This window comes from Aulostomus chinensis, chromosome 14 (genome assembly GCF_037954235.1).
Source record: "Aulostomus chinensis isolate RoL2024-O1b breed Wild chromosome 14, RoL_Achi_v1.0, whole genome shotgun sequence".
In the NCBI taxonomy this organism is placed as follows: domain Eukaryota; kingdom Metazoa; phylum Chordata; class Actinopteri; order Syngnathiformes; family Aulostomidae; genus Aulostomus; species Aulostomus chinensis.
The window spans coordinates 25114763-25137596 of record NC_141333.1 but is presented as its reverse complement, the minus strand read 5'-3'; the positions used below and the strand labels follow the sequence as shown (position 1 = coordinate 25137596).

General features: G+C 43.8%; 1 protein-coding gene and 1 long non-coding RNA gene across 4 annotated transcripts; one reads left to right on the top strand and one right to left on the bottom strand.

The window, feature by feature from the left end:
* The first annotated feature begins 89 nt into the window (after window positions 1-89).
* On the top strand, window positions 90-22097 carry slco2a1 (solute carrier organic anion transporter family, member 2A1). 2 transcript variants are annotated; one of them, XM_086225013.1, is made up of 14 exons: window positions 90-286; window positions 7262-7399; window positions 8734-8896; window positions 9430-9642; window positions 9811-9909; window positions 9996-10132; window positions 12146-12218; window positions 12317-12481; window positions 13511-13715; window positions 14456-14603; window positions 17102-17265; window positions 19967-20031; window positions 21027-21147; window positions 21257-22097. In XM_086225013.1, exons 1-14 carry the CDS (start codon window positions 224-226, stop codon window positions 21375-21377), a joined length of 1875 nt encoding a protein of 624 aa, XP_086081139.1. In that variant the 5' UTR covers window positions 90-223; the 3' UTR covers window positions 21378-22097. The 2 variants fall into 2 exon arrangements, with proteins under 2 accessions (XP_086081139.1, XP_086081140.1); XM_086225014.1 differs by lacking the exon at window positions 90-286 and having other exon boundaries at window positions 7330-7399; window positions 8739-8896.
* Window positions 7911-10192, bottom strand: LOC147250344 (uncharacterized). Of its 2 annotated transcripts, none has more exons than XR_015119317.1 (3): window positions 10084-10192; window positions 9791-9880; window positions 7911-8054 (listed from the first exon to the last, which is right to left on the bottom strand). It is a non-coding gene; the product is annotated as an uncharacterized LOC147250344 (long non-coding RNA). The 2 variants fall into 2 exon arrangements; XR_015119318.1 differs by lacking the exon at window positions 7911-8054 and adding an exon at window positions 9354-9651.
* Window positions 22098-22834: the final 737 nt, after the last annotated feature.

Genomic DNA, 22834 nt, shown 5'->3' with positions numbered 1-22834 from the left:
GGCGTGTTCTCAATCCACGGCGCTTTGACAACATTTCCGCGTGGAGTTGTGGGCTGAGTCCAATTACATCAGACACGGGGATAAAACAGCGCTCTGGGTTCGCCAGGGGGAAACGACACACTCACACTCTGACACACACTCACGCGCGCGCACACACAGACACACACACACACACCCGGCAGGCAGCGCTCCACTCGGCGAGAACAGGACACCAGCCGCGCTAATGGACTTGGGACGTCCCTTCAAAGACCCGAAGAGAACCAGGACGGTGTTCCGCAGCATTAAGGTAGAAACAAATGTGGGGTCTGAGGCTTGAACCTGACACCCCTCGGTCGCTGCTTCATTGTTTATGTAACTGCTTGAACTAGATTTATTCTGCGGAGATTGCATAACTGGAGAGGGATAACAACACCGGGTAACGCGAGAACCAAGGAGACGAACGGGCTCATTTTCCTCCGGGAAACGTAGAGTTTAAGCTGGAGTGGAATTTTCAAAGGTCCGTACGCAGCGTCAGCAGCGCGGATGAACGGAGTGCCTGTTCCCTCAGAATCAAACAGTGGGTAGGAAACCCGCCAAAACTCATTTACATCAATTAGAGTCAGTACCAGTCGCAGTAGCGTGCAGTAGTTGTAGTACAACATACATGCACGCTATTAAAACAGTGCTCATGAAAATTAAACAGCAAAAAAGACAAAAACGATCCTTACACTTCAGAGATGCTGAGGACGTCAGATACGGCGTTTGCAGCGAGTGACGCATGAACCCCATCGAATTTGAATATTGTGCACAATGAAACATGGTTTTATTAGCGTGACAATGTCTTCTAACATCGTTATTAATCGTGATACAATAACATTTTTTTTTAAAAAAGGCATCTAAATGTTCAAAGCCTGACGGTCATTCTCTCATGACTGTAAATATTTTTTGAGTAAAGAAATCATGTGGAAACACATCCAGTCCTCATTCTGCTTATCAGTTCCCATTTATCAAAGTAAAAATCAGGACGGACGATTCAGCTGATTTTGTTCCAATCTTACTCCTACAGACAGAAATGAATCAAAATAATGAAAACGACAGATAATCTATTATTCTTCAAAATCATCTTATTTCAGGTGTGCGATGGTCTCGCTGCCAGCTGCTCGGCTGACTTGACGTGAATACATGAAGAGTGGAAGGGAATTTTTCTCTTTCGGTAGTGATGATGGTTGTGTGAGAGAACACGGGAGTGGAAGCGGGACTGCAAGTGCCAGAAGCAGCAGTTACGCACGGCTGGATGACATTCATAACAGCAGCAGAGACACAGTTTGTTCCAGCCTCCTGAGTAATTATTTGCTGGTTCCAAAAAAAAAAAAAAAGCGAGAAACAACTTGTCTGTTTCATTGAACCTGTCCTGAGAGAATGAAATATGACTAAGTATTCTTTAAGTCTGCAAGAAGCAAAGTGTGTGAAGCAACTTTTTCAGAAGGTGGAATGTCTTTGGAGATTGCTTGTATTCCTACACAGACTGTGGTAGGTCTGATGGTGGTTTACATCCACGCTTGCCAGCCCCTCCTCTTGTTAACTTAGAGGGAAGGTGGGAGCGAGCGCAACAGAGGAGGTCATCCAAAAGTTCAGAGCTCGCCGTGAATCTGTGAGTGTACCTGCTTCGAATGTGCGTCCTGGTTTGTTTAGATAATGGGAGGAGGCCCGGAAAAAAACAGACCCACCGGCGTGTCTACAAGCTGTTTTTCCAAACTCTCCAACAGCAGTGAGAGCGCAGGAGTATCTGTGAAATTTACGTTGTTTCAGCTGGTAATCAGGACTGTTGATTAATGATTGCAACAAAGAAACTGGCTGAACTGGCTTTTCAAACCAAATCACACGGAGTCACTCAGCAGAGCCAGCAGGTCACGGAGCCTCTCACTGGGAGCGATCGTATCCATCCATCCTCTCTTGGCACTGGAACATGCTGTACAGCGCCCTTGTTTGCTCAGTTTCATCATAACAGTCTGTTTTTTTCCCTGCGTCTCTTTCAACAACATTCATCTTGATCCCCTCCTCGGCTCACCTGAGCACTGGACTCAAGGTCACTACCTTGAGTCAGGCTGGAGCTGGAGGCAAGTCAGGCTGGAGCTGGAGGCGAGCGCGTCAAAGAGCTGCGTGTTCGTGGTGACGTTGGCTCAAAACCAAGAAAAGTTAGCATAGTTAGCTTTGTTTCCAGTTCAATTCCCCAAAGAAGGGCTTAAGCTAGCTCGGTTTTTGTTTTGTTTTTTTGGATGAAAATTTGTCTCTTAAAAGCATTTCAGTTTCTTGAGAACTGACCGGCAGCTGACCGACCCTGCAAGCGTCATGGCACCGAGAGCTGAAGAGGCACCAAGCTGGTTCAGTTAGTTGAAGTCACGCGTCTCCTCACGTTAGCTTTGTGCTTCTATGATTGCATTTAGAGTTCAAAAATAATACGGTGTTACTCTGAGAACCTGTTGAACAAAGTGTTTAAGTCCCATAAAGTCTTTCAAACTTCTGTGTTAGCCTACAAAAATACACCACCCTCTCTGAGAATTCTCTTCCGTTTCCTAGTCAGGTGCCAGTTAGCAGTTTGAGATGTGAAAATGGAGTTGAGTGTAAAAATAATGAATATATTTGAAAAATATGTTCATTATTTTTACTCCAGTGCAGGCTGACTGATGGATAGAGGCGCTCCACCTTACCTGTGCCCTCACATCCAAGTGTGGCTACCCCAGGCTGCAAAAGACGGAAGTTGGCAAGAGCCAAAATGTCAAACACAAGGCTTCAAAATGTGGCTCCTCAAGCTGCAACTACGGGCTTCGTCCCAGTCGATGACTTGAAGTAGGAAGCCACAGTTAGCAGAGAGTTTAGAATGGACACGGGCGATCAGCTCCCCTGCTTTGTCCTAAGCTGAAAGCTGGCTAGTTTCCATTCTGACTGCTAAGCTAAGCTAACTGTGCAATATTCTACAATCTACAATATCTATAAAAGATTTCTAACAAATACAAAATATCCAAAATATAAAACGATGGCTGTTAACCGGGGACTATATTTCTTTGACCATGAGTCTATTGTGCTGCAGAGCTGTTTAATGTTTGCTTCACAATGAGGGAGGTGAGTCCGTGGCTACAGTTTCTTTCAAGTATCCTCGGAGACTTTACATCCAGAACATTTCTTACATTTCATTTGTTCACGGCCAGCGAGCCTCGGGCTTCAACACGTGTCTGAAATAAAAGCATTTGATATGGAAGAATGGACTTCCCTCAATTCTTGCCCTCACAGCAGGGTTGACAGACGGGACAATGGCGTCCAGACAGGCGGTGCGTTACAAGCATCAGTTGCATAAATCTTTTTTATGAACAGTTTGGATAAATAAGCAGGTGTGGATTGTGTTTTTTTTCAGGGTCCTCTCCTGCTCTGTAACACAGTTTATGTAGCTTCCCATCATCAAGAAGAACTGACCGGCTGTATTTCTTATTGTTGATGACATGTAAGAAAAGGGACATTTTCATCGCCTAAATTTCAGTCTTTATTTCTAAAAACTAAACACATTAACCTCATAACTTTTTGTCCTAAAGTAAATCCCAAACTAAAGAACAGGCGAAAGAGGTGGTGCTGCAGTTTATGGAGAGAAGACGCAAGTGTGTGTGCAGAGATTCTTCGAACGATGTCATCCAACCCAAACTCTTCTGGTTTGCTTCCAGTTTTCAGCACTTCAGTCGGCCGAACACTTTCTTAGTTCACCAATTTGGTCAAATACGTTCACTGAAGTTCCTCCACCTGACATATCACCTGGGACTGGTCATAAAAGAAGGAGTGAAACGTGCAGTTTTATCTTGGGGGGGGGGGGGGGGAGGCGGTGCGTCATGACTCCTTCATGTCGCTGATGAGGTTGTTGATTGTGTTCAGTGGAATGTTCATCCTCTCCTGTTCTATGGCGGCGATCCAGGGATTCTCCAACACGCACAGTGAGTGCCATACCTGGTGAGGACGCAGGTCCTGTAACAACTGGGATGTTTTCAGCTTCCAGGAATGGATCCCTAAAATGAGTCCACTATCACGCTGCATCCTGAGGTGATGTCACGCCGACAAGTCATGAGATCATTTTAACCGGCACCATCAGTAAAATGCTCCGTGTGTTCACTGTCAGTCGCCGGCCCGTACCATCCCCCACCGGTGCCGTGGGCCCCTGGTCCCAGCGCTGGTGTCTGTAAACCCCCATGCGTGCCGTCTGCCTGATACGGTGTAAACCAGGAGTGAGCCCTGAAGAGAAGGCGTCTCCAAAGTATATGACACCATTGAGGCCAACCATTCGAGCCAGTTAAGACCCCGAGATCCCTGCTAGGATGGCGAGCCCTCGGAGCAGCCACCCTGAGAGCAGAGGCTCTTAGCAAACCATCAGTTATCTGGGTGTCTGGTCTCAAGACACGGGGGGCACCCTGAGCTGGTTGGCGCCAAATTTGTGTAGGTGATGTTGGAGACAGCTTTTGGTTGTGACGTGACAAATTTCACAGCAACAGCTGTGTGGACATTCCTGCCGTCGGTACGCCAGTTGCGCGCTCAGTAAAAACTTGTGGTGAATTTGTGGCTGAGATAACATCAAGTCCTTGAGTCACCGCTGAGGCCAGAAGCTGTCGCTCCTCTGTATGTTGTTGATCGTGACGCTCTGCCAGAGCAGGAGCATGAACTGTGGAGTTGATTCTCCTCCAGCCTGCCTGGCAGCTGGTAACCTGAAAACTCGCATCTGTCACTGTTTTCCCACCAAATTCCCTCCTAATCTCAACACATATCTGCAGTGCCACTCATGCATTCGTGGCCCCTGGAGCAGCTCAGTTCAGGTGAACTGACACAGAGACGTCTGCAGCTACGTGAAGTGCTGAGGTTTTACTTTAACTGATTTGGCCAATAGCAGATATTTACTTTGGATTTTTTTTTCTGAATAAAAACAAGCTCATATGATGCTCAGGTGTTTTATGGACTGAGAAACATGTAGCATTTCATATGGAACATTTTGAAAGATTTACTTACTTACTTATCTGGAAATGGCCAGAAAGCACATAATTACCAAACTGTTTCTTAATCGCAGGCTGGTACATTACCAAAAAAAAAAAAAGACCCATTGATAGCGATGATGTTATCATGCGTTCCTCCCTGGAAGGCTTCCTCACACGCGGGCAGCAAGTGGCTCCTCCAGATCAGCTGGTCAACCCTGATCCCTCCTCAGTTCTGGGTATGACGCATCCCAGGGACGAAATCATGTGGTAAACAGGAGCGTCATCCAGTATCACCTGAATTTATCTGAGTCAGAAGTCCTTAAGTGTCATGACTGAATCATGCCTTTCATTGTGGGCACGAGTGTCATGAAACCAGAACTTTACTAGTTGTTTCTAATAATACTAACGTCAATACCCCCCCCCCCCCAAAAATGAATCTATCCGATAAATATTAAAAGTGGACCCATTCAGTAAAACCTTGCTGCACAGATGCAGTCTATTTGGACAATCACACACGTGGCAGCCGACCTGTAGCTGCACCTGCTATGACTTGTTAGTCAATGTCTAGTACCTGCTGCAGTTGCAGTCCTTTTGGTACCAGGTAAAAACAAGTACCGTCATGTTCTCAGCGTTTTGGCAACGACTTGGTACTTCTGACATTCCTATTCTTGGAAAACCACACAACTTCCTGCTTCTCTTTAGCGTACTGATGTTTTTCATTTCACGACATCCATCATTGCACTTGAGGGGAGTGCAGCTTTGAGATGATAGAAGAGTTTTACTTTGATTCTTATACTTCTTTACCCCTGAAAAAATTAATACCATGTAAAAACAGGGTTGTTTTTTTTAATTTTCAGGTGAGGGCCCTTGACACAGCGGCCGGTGCGACTTGTGACTTCAGGGTACAAACAGGTGTGATTGATAACGTTTATCATGGCCCTGCTCGGAGGAGGTGCTTGCTGTGACACTGAATACAAACGGATCCTTATCATTCGCTCCCCCTGCTTTGACATGAGCAAGCGTCCGCTGTGTGAAAGGCTTATTAGCTTAGCTTATCACAAAAATGGAAGCACAAGGAAACGCCCTCAATGAATTTATTCCGAGTACAAATTTCCGCCGGGAGTGAATGTTTTGTTGGTGAAAGGTCAGTGACCGGCACACGTCACAGGGGCACACGTCCAGAATACTGTATTTCTAGTTTAACAAAGCCAGGCTTACTTTGTCCTCATTCCCAGACTTAATGCTAAGCGCCAGTAAGTGGTCTCTAACTGCTGTTCAGTGCACCCCAAATGTCTTCTGATGCAACATCAAAAGGAACCAAGGCACAAGTCACCCTGCGCTCTTCACCTCCAGAGGGACTTTTAGGTTGAACATGATTGTCAACATCTTTGCCCGAGCCTCAGTCCATCTGCTCTTGGCTTATCTGTGTGTAGCTTTTATCTGTGTGTAGCTTTTTTTTTTATTATATATATATATTTTTATCTTTGTAAAGTGTCCTTGAGTGCTGAGAAAGGTGTGTACCTATAAAATGTTTTATTATCATCGACTCACAGACTTCAGACTTGATCACGCCTCTCGACATTGATTTCTTCCCGTCTGGGACGTTTGTCTGGCAAATACAGTCGCTAGTTACTCTGCCGTTTCATGTCTTACACACACATCCCAAGATAATTTATAAATATGTTGCACTGTTGTAGGAGTCACGCTTATTCACCCTGTGGGATCACTTTGATGCCAGTGATAGGTGTTTCAGAGTGGAAGATGCTCGGCGTACCTGTACGCAATGTCTCATCCTCAGGTGACCTTCCACCACTTCTTCCCCAAACTAAATACCTCACAATCCTCCTGTAGGCCCCTTGGAAGCGTGCACTGCATTGGATGACCTTGTCACCGTGGTAAAATCCGAAAGAAGGTTCTGGTTTACACAAATTCCAGGGATTTCTGGTTCCTTTTAACCTTCCTCTGTGCCTGAGAACAGCTCAGAGATCTTAGTGGAAGTATCTCAGCCGCCATGTGAGAGTGGCCAAAATGTCTTTTTCAGCTACATCAGAGCATCGTGGACTTGCAGATCATTCTGAAATATTGCATCTATTTCCAGTTCCTCTATTTATTCCATAGGTTTCCATGGCATCGGGGATCTTTCGCTCAATTTCAAGCGTAAGAAGCTACAATGAAGCCATCCAAGGAGCATCTTTTGATTTTGTTCTGCCTGTACTTGTCTGTTTACATGCCAGTTTATGTGTTAAACCATGTAATAATACGTCTGTGTGTGTGTGTCCTAGCTGTTCGTCCTGTGCCAGGGGCTGCTACAGTTCTCTCAGCTGCTGTATAGCTCCTATTTCAAGAGCACCATCACCACCATCGAGCGACGCTATGGCCTGAGCAGCTACTCCTCAGGCACCATTTCCTCTCTCCATGAGGTAGGAGCCAACAATAACAGTTTGAGATCGCGATGATAGCATTATTTCAAGCATACCGATAACAAAGGCGGAATCAGGGAACAAGCAACATATCAAAATCACATTTCCTGACGAGTCAACTGGGAATCGAGCAGCTTGAGATTATTACAGAAATGGAAGTCAGGAATCATAAAAATATTGTACCACTGGTGCAGGATTTCCACACTCATACGCCTTAGATACTGATTGTCCAGTTAATTACACACTTAAAGTATCCACTCTAAGCTTCTTACAGATGAAATCGCGGCTTTGATTGTTATGATATTTCAGTTTAAGATATCTTTTAACAGCTCAGATCCTGATGTTTGACAATGTTATCACCCATCAGGTCCTGACCGATACAGGATTTTTGAGGATCAATATCAAATTATCAGCAAAAATATCTATTGCTTCATCCCTCAAATCTATTGTCAAAAATCCACCAAAAAAGATTAGTAATGTGGAGGCAGGATATTTTAAAGAAATCTTTATTGTCCATTATGACATCAGTGTATTGAAATAATAAACTAAACAGGGTACTTGATAAGTGTGAATGAGTCCAAGCGTCTGTGGATTCGCTGATACGTCTGTAGTGGTATCAACCATACTGATGTCTTGATCAGGCTCCTTTAATCATCTGACAGAACAAACAGGGTTTCAAAACTTCGTACCTTTGGTTAGCCACTGTCATAAATATGTTTACATGAACATTGGATCAGATGATGTCGTGTCACGTGATTGATATAACGCGTTAACTGCGAGCCGATGAATCGCCAGAGGATTATCACCCCCGTCCTCTACAAAGTCTCTCTACCGACCCCAGCTCTCCTGTATTTATTGACGCTCCCTGTTCTCATCGCCGCTGTTTCCAGCAGGAAGTGACTTCTTCCTGTGGACAGGACTTCAAATTACTGTTGCTCTGTAGGCGTTTGCCTGCCAACATCTGCCAACTTGAAGGAGGACGATGTGTTCATTTTCTGTGACCAATTGTCCTCCCTAGCGGCAAAAAAAGAAAAAAACAAAAAGCTGTCATCACATGTTTCAATGTATGAAATTCCTTCTGCCTCTTCGTTTAATTGTTTTGAGAGTATGGGAGTTTTTACGTGTATGAACACACAAGTGCAGGGCGCTGGCAGATCAAGCCGGCCCCCTCTACACCTCCCTCGTTTCATCTTTACAGTCCAGTGGTGATGTAGAAAATCCTGCAACTTAACACTTCGATTGTTAAGATCGATCGTGAGAGTGTGACTTTCCTCCAGAGAGAAAATGTCCCCTGCTGATCATCTTTGACACATATGCCTGTGCCTTCTTCCTAGATCAGTAACAGCGTGCTAATAGTGTTTGTGAGCTACTTTGGAAATCGGGTTCACCGTCCTCGTGTCATCGGAATCGGTGGAATGTTGATGTCTGTCAGTGCCATGATCCTGACTTTACCTCACTTCTTATCCCAACCCAACGAATACGACTCTGTTTTACACAGTAAGTGGACAGCAGAACAGCTTCTGGATCAGTTCTAGACCCGCTGTGACAGCTACTGTGACTCAGTCCAGAGCAAGGGACCCATGAATGTACAAATATGTCAATGCAATTTATGAGACTTTACTTAAGGGTTTTCGCAGATCGCTGCTACACAGCAGCTCCCTCGTCAGCAAAGCTCCGTAGCACTCAGCAGGAGTCAGGCAAATATCTGCTGTTTGGATTGCTCTGCTCTGCAGCAGATGCTGTATATAGAAAGTCTGCCGGTGCTCTGTGGCTGAACCTTTGCTTAAATGGAGGGGACTTCATAATTGCACTGCTCTTAGACCTAAAGAGATTAGAATAACCTCCAGGGCATTTCATTTGTAAAAACAATCTCCGTCTTTCTCTGGATTTTGCCCACAGATAGTGTACCTTGGCATTGTTCAGCATGTCAGTGAGGGTTCAGAGAAGCTTCAGGAAATGAAAGTATCTGCAACCACTGTCTTGTGACTAACATTTATTCTTTTTCTTTTTTTTTAATCACCCCTCGCCAGACCGCCATGACATTTGTAACCTGCAAAAGAATTCAAGCGAATTGGAGTCTTGTGGTCGCGATGAGTCCAGGCGCCTGGCTGACACCAACAAACTGTGGCTGCTCATGGCCAGTGCTCAGCTGCTCTTCGGGGTGGGCTCAGTGCCCATCCAGCCCTTTGGGATCTCATACATAGACGATTTTGCAAGGCCCGGCAACTCCCCTCTCTACATAGGTGAATGGCCTGAAGTTCACAGATTGATTTATTTAGATATACTGAACTCAAGATGAGGGCCATCCTGGGTGAAAAGCTCTCCAGCGGCATGGTTTTAGTGTTTGGCAAGATATTCGCAGAACAGCTCAACAGCACGTCATGAACTCACCGCCACTTTGTCGTCTGCAGCCATCCTGTTTGCAGTATCTGTGTTTGGTCCTGCCATTGGCTACTTGCTGGGCGCAGTCATGCTTCGCATCTATGTTGACGTGGACAGATTGGGTTTAGGTAATGGTTTGTCCTTTAAAATCTTGCCAGGTCATTTCATATACAGGTTCATGCAGGAAATGCTGTTGTATCTTTTTTTCCTGCAGGTCAGTTAGAGCTGAGGCCAGGTGATCCCCGCTGGGTGGGAGCCTGGTGGATGGGCCTGCTCATCACCTCCGGCCTCCTGTTTCTTACCTCCATCCCTTACTTCTTCTTCCCTCGGACAATACCCTCAGAGGACGATGTGAGTCACACCGGCACTCACTTGGAGCTCTGTTTCATGGTTGCGTGTGTAGGAAGGAGCTGTAGTCAGATTAAATGTGGTAGCACTCTAAACCTCTGTGCTGTGTGTGTAGCTCATGTTTCACTGACACCTAGTGACTGTGAATCAGCATTGCAAGTTGCGCCTCAGGTTTTCTTTCAACTTCAAGGTACAAATCCTTAACTAACACCAAAACTCCACATTCATGCCACTGAACCAGGGTTGTTGTGTGGAAGCTTTATGACAAATCTACATGCGCAGCCACCGTTGGAAAGATAACAATCTGGTTTTAAATAGTATATCAGAACTAAGAAAGGTGAAGTTCAACTAAAAGCAGCACGTGTTTATTTGCTATACACAAAATATATATATATAATAATGATATTTTATATAGGGCGGTGCAGTGGTCAGCACTGTCGCCTCACAGCGAGAAGGTTCCAGGTTTGAGACCTGGCTCCAGCACAGGATCTTTCTGTGTGAGTCTGCATGTTCTCCCTGTTCCTGCGTGGGTTCTCTCTGGTACTCCAGCTTCCTCCACAGTCCAAAGACATTAAGAGGGGATGAGGCTGATTGATACTCTAAATTGACCGTAGGTGTGACTGTGAGTGTGAATGGTTGTCTGTCTCTATGTGTTGGCCCTGGGATGGACTGGCGACCTGTCCAGGGTGAACCCCACCTCTCACCTGAAGGCTGCTGGGATAGGCTTAAAAGCGACCCTTAAAATGCTAAGCAATATACAATGGACGGATGGACATTTTATATACATGCATTACAATATGTAAGGGTCGTAGATTTGGAGTCCTTGTGTGTGTTTTCTGTTTGGTTGGTGTGGAGGGCGGTGATGGAAACCATGACTTTAAGAAAAACACTGTCTTCATCATTTTATTGCCTTGCACCTCTGTCCAGATGCAGCAATCATCAGACCTTTTCAACAAATAAGCAAAAACCTTGAATTACAGCCACATAAGATAAAGCCAAACACTCTGAAGGGATTCATTCTTCCTGGTGTTTGTGAAACCACATCTGGCTCATCCACCTTTGTCCAGTATTTGACCTGGCACAGTTATGTAACTTTAACGTGTACGATGTGATAAGAAGTCCAATAGACAACAAATCAAAATTTATCATGTTAATAATATCTGTCAGCTGGCTGAGTTTCTCTTTTACAGTCTCATAAAGTTCATTCTAGTTAAATGCAGTCGTCATCAACAAGAAAAACACATTTAGCAATCACTGTAAGCTTGTTCTAAAACAACAGACCTTATTAGCATGAAGCCCTGTCACTGAACTGCGTAAAATAATTCACTCATTACTCACCACTCAATACTTGGGTTGTCTGTTAGATAAAAAGTTGTACAAAAACCAAACATGTCTTATCCATTTTTAATGTTTTGTGGTTTCATACAAATATATTTGGTTTGTGTTGGCAGCAAAACCTTACACTTAAACTCAGAGTACACGGTAAAGACGTCCAAATCTCACCTGGTGCCAACTCAAGGTTTTTCAAATATTGCCTGATTTCAAAAACATGAGAGACCCAACAACAGATTCAAGCAGATTTTTGACATCTGATAGTAGGAAGGCCCACACCAGACGACTACACCCTTGGCATTACAGTTTCAGAGCGGCAGGTGCAGAAACTTGCGAGATCAAATTTTACTTCCGAGAAAAGAAAAAAAAAACAACGTACTGTTTGGCCAGATTATCCTGTAGTTTACGCCCAGCATTGGACACGTAAATGGAGAAGAAGTTGCACTTCAGCTTTCGATAATCATGAATACTTACTGTAGCTGTCAGCTCAGTCTAATGGTACCAAGTCACATGACTGCGACGTGAAGAGGACGTGATGAGGATGAATCAGACCTGATGGGATTTCCAGTACAGACCTCTTACTACAGCTGTACAACACAGATGTCCCTGTATTCATTACATGCCTAATATGGCAGAGCCTTCATGATAACTCCTTCTAAATTCATCTTTCATCTTATTTTGCAGGTGAGTGGAAGTGACGATGACATGACCGACGATTTCAAGAAGCAATACTTCTCTCTGCACGAGTTCCTGAAGAGTACGTCTGTTATACTCAGACCACAAATGTAAAACTCATGGACTGACTGCACGCTCTCCTTCTGTGTGTCTAAAGAGTTGTTTTGGATGTCTCATTAGTGTTTCCTAGAATGTTTGTCCACCTCCTGCTGAGCCCACTCTTCCTGATATTGGTCTTGGCCCAGTGCTGCTTCTCCTCCGTCATAGCAGGTCTCTCCACGTTCATGAACAAGTTCCTGGAGCGTCAGTACAGCGCTTCACCCGCCTACAGCAGCCTGCTTATAGGTAGGTATTGCAGCCCCTCATGATCGTATATGTATATGCAACCATTTACTCAGTGGGTGTATAAAGGTTTAGTCTAGTCTCCTGATGAAGACTGTGGAACAGAATGAGATCGTCTGTGGAGCGAGCAATCTGGATTGTGTTAGCCTACTTGCTCAGTGGCTGCTGTCCAAGGAGAGAATTAGATTTGTTCTGTCATGTTGTTTTATTTGGGTTTCAGCTTAATGTCTGTTTCCAGACCTCACCTGTCATTTCACTGAGCTAATAGGTCGGTGACCTGTGTAAATAATGTGAGTGGGCAACCTCATCTCAGTAATTATATGCAGCCACACACACACACACACACACGTGTTTTCAAATCGGTCTGTGAGGAGTTTTTAATGGATATCTAGTCCATTAACATCAGGTCTGCTCCAGCCACTGCTCCAGGCCATTGGACTCACTGAGGCTCCGGCACGGGTTCACTGACTTTGGGTTTGAAGGAGTTTAATTCATGGTCAAATGGTAATTTGTGAATATTCTACACCAGAGTGAAATTTTAAGATGTGAACTGTTTTTGGACTTAAATGAAATAGTCGTAGAAAACCTAGGACAAAAAAAAAATCGATACTGCACTATGTTGTCATACTTCCTATTGTGTTACAGCGCCACATAGCGATAGTTTTATTACAGCAGCTTTTGTTTTGGCTCTTAGCTAAGACTCCGCACTTCGTTGGACATTGTTTTCATCTCAGTCCTTTGACACCGCATTCCCATGTGTAATTTGAATACATAAGGCCTGCTTTTTAGGCGCATTGTTTCATCAGTTATACAGAAGTTATGATGTAGATGAACTGTCATGTAACGTATCCATAATGATACTATTGATAGTGTGACAAATTATCTCCATAGTTCCCACCCCCAACGAGAGAGACATTTTAGCTCTGATATGACCTGAGATGTCTCTGTGGTTCTAGAATTCATTGGAGTGTGTAGAGAACCATTTTAATCCTCCTCACCCGGTGATGACGATGAGGCGGTCTGTGTTTCCAGGTGCTGTGAATCTGCCTGCCGTCGCAGTGGGGATGCTGGTGGGTGGGGTCATCATGAAGAAGACGGGTCTCTCTCTGAAAAACATCCCTCGCTTCTCTGTGGCCATGCTGACCATCTCCACACTCCTCTGTATCCCTCTCTTCTTCATGGGCTGCCCCACCCAGAATGTCTCGGAGGTCAATCACTATCAAATCGGTCGGTACGGGTGAGTGAGGACAGTGGCGCTTACAGTCATTTGTTATCATCATGTTTACATGTCAAAAGGCATCACGCACAGAGTAAGTTTGGACAATAACTGATTGCCTGTTTCCTTTAAAGCTGTGCCGTTCCCCCCTCCCTTAAAGCCCACAGTAGCGTCTGAACCATTTTGACCAAAACAATTGTTTTCTTTCAGCTACAGTGCCAAGTCACGCTCTTAGCTTATATCAGATACTTCCTCAATACAATGAATGCAAGAACTAAACAGGCAGTCTATAAAAGTCTCATAAAACCTGTCAGCTTTCCCTAATGTATGTTCACATTAATTCATCAGATACACTGAGAAGCAGAGTGTATGATTTCTTTCTTAGCTTCTGACTCCATGGATATGTAGGTTACAGCCAGGATTTAAGCTAAAATGGGCCAGTCTCACCTTTCACCCAAAAGAAGGAAAGGAAAGGAAGGAATTAATACTTGGGCTGCCAGGTGTCATAAAGAAAGATCAAGTTGATAGTTTCCAGTATTGGGGGAAGATGTAAAAACAACTGACAATTAGAGTTTGATTAAATAGAGTTTCATTTTCATACTGTTGAAGCAAATGAATGCCTCTGTTCATGGAGAATGTAAGTTGTCATGGAAATGAAATTATGGTTTTTGAAAAGTTGTGGAAAATTCAGGCAAGAATGAATCAAAACATGCTATTTGCAGTCAAATGACGTGTCTGAGCAGCGTGTTTTTGTGTGGCAGGTCTCTGTCCATGTGCTACTCCAACTGTTCGTGTCCCACCTCTGCCTTCAACCCTGTGTGTGGCTCTGATGGTATCGAGTACATTTCCCCCTGTCATGCAGGCTGCACCAACTTCACCAAAGACCCCAACAACACCCACATAGTTCAGGTTAGTCTCTGTTCACGGTTTCCTCCTTCAGCCAAATGATCACCACCATTAATTTCAAATGAATGAAAAGCTATTAAAGCAACAAATATAAACTAAGATAAGTTTTTACCAGGCCGCACGGTGGAGCAGTGGTCAGCACTGTCTCCTCACAGCAAGAAGGTTCAGGGTTCGAGTCCCGACTCGGGCATGGGATCTTTCTGTGTGGAGTCTCCATGTTCTCCCTGTTCCTGTGTGGGTTCTCTCTGGTACTCCAGCTTCCTTCCACAGTCCAAAGACATCAAGAGGGGACGAGGCTGATTGATACTCTAAATTGACCGTAGGTGTGACTGTGAGTGTGAATGGTTGTTTGTCTCTATGTGTTGGCCCTGTGATGCACTGTTGACCTGTCCAGGGTGAACCCTGCCTCTCGCCTGTAGTTGCTGGGATAGGCTCCAGCCCCTCCGCAACCCTTAATAGGAAGAAGATGGATGGAAGATTTTACCGAAGGGAAATTTTTCAAAATGTGTTAAATTTTTTTCTGTTATCCATAAACTACTGCTTAAGATGAAGGAGGACACTGTTCCTGTCTTGGCACAGGCTCTGGGAATGAGGGTGTAATTAATCTTCTACTGTGCACTCGGGGTAGAGTACAGCAGGGAATCATACTGCAAAGGAAGTTGGGACCGTTTTAAGTAGATACTTGAATCAGGAAGCAACCTCGGCCTGAAACACCTCTTAAAGTTTCTGGCACAAATTAGATCACACCGTCCTGGTTTGGTGCTTCTGGATTGACATCATCTTCTTTACAGTTGGTGTCATTATTCCGCTTTTCATGCTTGAGCTGCATCATGTGTGTCAGTCCTAGTAGAGGCTGCTCTTCTCCTGACATGACACTAGTAGCTCTAAGTCGATGTGTAATCAATGCTTATTAGTCACAGAGCATACAGGAGGTGTTCAAAGAGGAAAAACGCCAGTATTTAAAGGTGACAGCTTGTGAATAATCTTGCCGCGGGTGGATTGTGGGGCTGCTAATGTAGTGTTTGTCGCTTTGAGTCAGCATCGAAGCCCGTCTGGGTAAAACTGCTGCACGGATGAATCCTCAGAAATCACAGAATCATGACTTGTTTTCTTCCTCAAGCATACACAAAGTTGAAAACGGAATTTAATCAAACTGGAGACGAAAGGCCCGAGTACATTTTCACCCTTTTTGGATTTAGATAGATTAACAGTTAAATCTAGTATGAGGGAGAAGCCTTTCAGTAGGGCTGCCCTCCGCCAACCAAGGGTTTCCGACAAGTCGTTGTTATTTCAGGAGATTGATTTGAAATCTTGTCGTGACTTGGATGTACAATAAAAAATGTGCTTTAGGTGGCAGTAATGGGGAAGAGTACGTCATCTTAACGTGATGCTACATTACAGAGAAATACAAAGTCTAAGAATCGGCCCTTGAAATGTTCATTTTATTCGCAAACGTCCAGAGTGAGTCCAACTTCAACATGGACATTGACAACCACTTGTTGGTTTTATGTTTTGGATTTTTTTTTTAAACTTCATTGGAAAAAAAAAAAATTCTGTTCAGGATACCATAAGTACTTTGTCTCTTTCTATAATGTGGCTTATGACAATATATTTGAAATTTTGTTAAACATTACCAGCCATTGTCAGTTATTACCATTATTCATGATGATATTGATAATGGTTTAATAGTTTCATGTAACAAAATAACGTAAAAAAAAAAAAACATGTCAGGTAAAATGAAAAGATCCATCCATTTTCACTGCTTAAGAGTCGCGGGGGGTGGAGCCTATCCCAGCAGCCTTCAGGTGAGAGGCAGGGTTCACCCTGGACAGGTCGCCAGTCCATCGCAGGACCAACACACAAAGACAGACAACCATTCACACTCACAGTCACACCTACGGTCAATTTAGAGTATCAATCAGCCTCGTCCCCTCTTGATGTCTTTGGACTGTGGGAGGAAGCTGGAGTACCGGAGAGAACCCTGCAGGAACAGGGAGAACATACAGACTCCATACAGAAAGATCCTGAGCTCCAGCCGGGGCTCCAACCTGGAACCTTCTTGCTGGGGGGACAGTGTTGACCGCTGGCGCTGCCCAAAATTAAAAGATTAAACATTTCATTTCAGTTGTTGCTTTGTCACTTTAAAGTACTCTACTGATTTTAAAAGGAATAGTTTCAGTTTTTGGGAAACTTCTATCAGTAGTACTCATGACTGCATGCTGCATGTGAAGCTACAGCTAAGTAGCTCTTAGCTTAACATAAAGACAGAGGCACAGAACAAAAAATACCTTCAAGTACCTCTAAAAATGAGCAATTAACATGCTGAATTTGAAGATTAAACTTTTGAAAGCAGCCATTTTACATGTGTTGATTTCTAAACTGTTTCCATGGCTGACTGCATGAATCTTTTGTGCTGCACCAAGCAAACAAGCTTTTGGGTGCTCATATTTAGTTCTGCGTGAGTAAAGAAAGCAACCTTGTGTTTAATCTCCTGGTTACAGCTCTATACCAACTGCAGGTGTGTGTCTGGGAGCCAGAGCTACGCCCTCCCAGCTCCCTGCCCGAACACCTGCCCCCACCTACTGCTCCCTGTCATCCTGGTCATCTCTCTGGCCTCGCTGGTCGCCTGCCTCTCCCACAACCCCTTGTACATGATGGTGCTCAGGTATGACAAACATAGGCAGTGTACAACATTCCCATAACGCAGGATATAGAATGTGCCTATGAGTGGTGTTTATACAGCCGTGTAGTCACGGCCGTCTCTGTAAGTGCTAAAACGCTGTGCTGCTCCTGTTTTTATCAAACTCTGCTCAGCTGTCCTCTGCTCTGTAATCCTTAAAAAGTCAAACACAAAAGTACATAGAAGTTAATGAGTGCGCTAACCCCCTAATGCAGGAGAGCTAAGACCTAATTGAAGGCACACAGACAGCATGGCGTCCCACTGTAAAGATGCTTATGGCACAGAAGTTCAGAGCTGCTTTTTGAGCACATTTTCATATACATTCTGAGAACATGTGGTAACACAATGACTCGTTTTTTTTTCCTTCTCCCAGTACAGTATCTTTAAATGAAACACGACAATCGTCCTTTGTCTCTTATTTTGAATCAAAACAGAAAACAAACATTCCTGCTCATATTCTCAAATAAAATGATGTCCATGACATAGTAGATATTTACACTCTGCCATACATCGGAGTTTTACCAGGTCACCAGTGTTTCAGATACAGTAAGGTGAACAGAACATTTCAACTTCTGTAGCTATGAACGAGCGTTTGTTTTTCTTTTTTCCTTCCCATGATGTTCACCTCAGTTACAGTCAGGATTCAGGACCTAATTGGTTTTATGTACGTCCAGCTTTCCCAAATCCTTTCAAATCTGTCTACCACCAGTCTCACGGAGAAAGTCAGCTGTTCCATATATATTGTGTTTTACCTCAACCCAGTCCTCAACCTCAGGTACCTCATTCTTCATCCCCCTTTCTGGTAATCACCTTTTTGCTCACAATCAACATTACTCTGTAAATGTATTTGTCTCCACATCGTGTAAAAACCTACGCTCAGTTTCCCCAAGTATAATACCTCAAATGTAGGTGGAAGATCTCCCCTCAGGATTTTAGCCACGCACTTCTTAAGCTCCTGCCAGGAGCTGCGAGTGGAGGGACAACTCCAGAACACGTGGAGATGTTCAGCGATATCAGCGCCGCGTAATCGCCAGCACTATGTATCGTGATTTGTCTGTGCTGATGTTCTAAAAAACATCTTATGATGTTCTTCCACCCATGATCTCTCCAAGAGTAAAAAAACAAGTTGTTCTCCGCTGCTGTTTGTTAATCTCTTCCCATCCATCCACTGATATGGCAATGTTTGCCTCCCTCTCCCACCCCTCTTTCATATGCAGCTTGTCATTTCCCTTTGACCCAAAACCTTTCATCTCCTTCTTTCTTTTTCATCCCCCTTTCCCAATTTTCAAAAATTATCTATTCTATTTGGTATAAATTTGGAATCATGCTCAATCTATCTTCATAATTTACCTTGAATTCTTAAGTCTTTTTTTTTTTTTGCGATTAATGTAAACCAAAGCTTCAAGGATGCTTCCAACCATGGGTTTGCCCCTTCACTCATGTGTTATCTCAAGTTGTTGTCCCCTATTACAGGGACCCCATCTGCATATATTTGTACCCCATTTGTATATACTGTATTTAACTTCATTTTTATTTGTGCAGCTTGAGAGTAGTTCTTCAGACACGGAATTGCTAGCCCTCCCTTGTTTTAGATAATGTCAGCGTTCTGTACCCCATCCTCGGTCTTTTCCCCTGCCAGTTGATCTAGAGATCATTTTATCCCATTCCCTGAATTTATCTCCTGTTACCTCCACTGGTAAACTCTGGAACAGGTACAGAGGCCTCGACAGTACATTTGTTTTTATCACCTCCACTCTGTGTGTAATGCCCATGTAAGAAATCAGATTCCATCTGCAAATATCCAATTTAATTTTCTTGAGCAAAAGGGTCTAATTGATGGATTTTAATTGTCTTAAATCTTAAGATAGATTACCTCCCAAATATTTGATTGATTTTGATTCCCAGTTTGATTTTAAAATTGTCCCTAATCGCTTGGCCTGGTCTAAAGTTGAAAGTAATAACCTGAGTTTTTCTTTGTATTTATTTCATAGCCTGATAAATGACCATAGTCTGTAAGGTTTGTCGTAAGTGCAGGGAAGGACGTATTCGGGCTCAATAAATACGTAAATACGTCACCTGCCAGTAGAGCTATTTTTTGTACCTCCTCCTATGTCTCTACCTGTTATATTCTCATTTTGTTTTATCCAATTAGTCAGGGTTCCAGAAATATGGCGAAAAAAAAGAGGGCTCACTGAGGAGCCCTGACGACAGCCTCGTTCTCGTGTGATAAACTTCGAGAGACTCCCATTGATCCTGATCCTAGCTGTCGGTTTATTATAGCACAGCCTGTGTGACCTTAATAAATGTCTTGTGGAAAAGAAACACCTCCTGAACTCTGTATCAGAAGTCCCACCAGACGGAGTCAAACGCTTTGTCCACATCTATTCCCCCCACTACGGTCTCTGTTTTATAAAACCCATCTGGTATACATGTATTATTTCTGGCATAATTATTCCTAGACATCGGGCTAAAATAGCTGTAAACAGTCTGTAATCTTGGTTAAGGACACTACCAGGTCTGTAGCTGGAGCATAGCTGCTGTTTTGATGGACTGTGTGCAGCTATGAAACATGAAGCACATGTGCAGATCTGTGACTTTTCATTACCTTGCACTGTCTTGTTGAAATTGGTGCATCCAAGTATTGAAAACTTTAAAAACCTATGATCAATGTTTCTGTCCACTGCAGAAGTGTCTCATCTGAGGAGAAGTCATTCGCTATAGGAATCCAGTTTTTACTCATGAGAGTTTTGGGTAAGTTTTGTACACAAATACTGTATGCACTATAGACGACGATGATACAGACGGGTCACCAGACTGTTGCAGGGCCATCAGGAGCAATTCAGGTTTCGGTGTCTTGCTCAAGGACACTTGGACATGGTCACCGGGGGAAGTGAGGATCGAACCAGCGACCCTTCGGTTGCTGGACGGCCGCTCTACCTCGGAGCCATGCTGCCCTATTATGAAACATAATCTAGAAAAAATATGTTAAGAAGCAGGAGTCATTGGTAATAATGGCATTAAAGAATCAAAACTGAAAAAAGGGTGTTTTTTGGGGGGGGGGGGATCTTTTTTGAAATCGTATCATTGAAACAACACTTATTTGTTTTCTAGTATAAATTCATTTAACAATTATTGATGTAAGGGTGGCTCAGTGGTGCAGTGGTCAGCACTGTCACCTTACAGCTGGAAGGTTCCTGGTTGGAGCCCCGGCTGCAGCACGGGATCTTTCTGTGTGAGTCTCCATGTTCTCCCTGTTCCTGCTGGGTTCTCTCTGGTACTCTGGCTTCTTCCCACAGTCCAAAGACATGCAATTGGGGACGAGGCTGATTGATACTCTAAATTGACCGTAGGTGTGGCTGGGAGAGCCAATGGTTGTCTGTCTATACAGTATGTGTTGGCCCTGCCATGGACTGGTGACCCATCCAGGATGAACCCCATCTCTCACCCTGAAAGCTTCTGGGCCGCGACCCTTAACGGGATAAGTGGTAGAAGATGGATGGATGGAATTATTGATGTAGTATTGACATTTTTCTATCACTCAGTACTGTGGAGCTCTAGTTCTAATTGGGTTTCACTACACCAAAATTAACATAACTTTGTGTTATATTTATCAGAACTGTGACATGGTATATACTTTATCTTTTTTACATGCATTACTTTGATGCAGATGCTTTGACTGTAGCTCAACTTTATAAGGACAGTAATGCATTAACACTGAGTATTCGCTCTCTCTTTCTCCCTCCCAGCCTGGCTGCCGGCTCCTGCTCTCTTTGGGATGGCTATCGATACCTCCTGCATCTGGTGGAAGCGAGTATGTGGAAAGAAGTTTAGCTGTGGTTACTATGACAACAATATCTTAAGGAACAGGTAGGAAAGTCTCACACAAAGACACAAGCAGCACAGTCACATACTTGCTAGCTTACCATTTAATGGTTTGTGTGTGTCGTGTCCCCCCCCCCCCCCCCCCCCCCCATAGGTATTTGGGCTTACAAGTGGGGTATAAGGTGATGGGCATCGTCCTACTGGCGATACTGGGCTGGAAGGTGCAGCGGACTCAGGAGTACAGTCTGGAGAAGAGGCCTGAGAGTCTACTGTGACCCTGCGGAGATCCAAGTGTCTATTACTGTTAAAAGCTTAGTTCTTCAACCTCTTGAAGAACAAAGTGCCGCAAGAAGCTGTGTGGAAGAGAGCTGGCACTGACCTCAGTTTCTGGTGGCCCACCTCCCTACCTGGTGCCTGACCGGTTGGAGTTAAGATTTGAATGTTTCCACATGGAGACATAACACTGGTGTTTTTAGACACATTTGATGGCATGCTTTCAAGACTGTCCAGTAATTGGATTTACTCTGACAATACTACCATTTCAGGGGAAGGCAGGTTAGCTAAAACACCTCTCTGGCGCTTTAACTGCGTCTCAGATGAACAACAGGACTCTGACTGATGATCAAACAACAAATACACAGCTTTCTTCATTTCTCGTTCCTATAAGATAGGAATCTGTTCGGGTTTCTGTTCTACTGGGAATACACTCTGTAACTAATTAACCTTATAGCTTAATATTTAAGTTTATTTTTTACAAATGTTTGTCTCATACACAGAGACATCTGTAATAACTGCAGGACTCTATATGACCATGTATGATGTGATTGCCACACTAATAACACTTGCAGATATTTTGTACATATATACTCCTATATAGAATAAATAATTTTGTTATGCTGCACATTTTTTTACCTACTGCTGTGGTCTCATATAAAATAGGTGTCAATACATTGGAGTGCAAACATGTGTAAGCACGGCTAATAAAAGCATACAATTTATCGTCTGTGGGGTGTGTGTGTGTGAGAGAGAGAGAGAGGGAGAGAGGTCAAGGACAAGTGTGGCCCTGAACACACCTTCTGCAGAAGCAACAATCTCAGTGGCAGTTTTAAGTATTTTAACAGATGTTTAACACCTGATTCCGGAAGTGGTTCCCATCTAATCGATCAAAATTAAAGTCAGTGTTGTGGAAGGGTGTTGTCCAGCTCTCGAGTTCAGTGTATTTTCACGTCTAGAGATCTTGAGATGAGATCGATCCATCTGTGTCGTCAGCGTGTTACTGTTCTGACCGTCAATCCATGGTGATATTACAAGATTTTTATTTAATTTTTTTACATGATTGCACTGTGGTCATTACTACGTTATTGCACGGTTACACAGTAGGTAACTGTAAACAGAAAAACGTGGTATTTTAGTTCTGGTGTGTTGCCGCAGCAGCAAACAAGAGCACGAGGATGTAATTCAAAGGCATCCCAAACAGTGGAGCTTGGTAATGGCAGCGATGTGTTGAGTGATTCGCCAACAGAGTTGTCAGCAACTCCAGATCCCTTATGAGCTTCAAAGCTGTTTCAGCTCATTATTTAGCTGTCTGGCTGAAACTTCACTAATTTGATTGACTCAGAATGCTTTCAGACTTGTTTTGGAATGCGGCCTGCAGCTGTTTTCATTTTATGCCCCTTAACATTTCCATTTCAGAATGCAATTTACTCTTTATCCCACTTCATTTAACATCTTT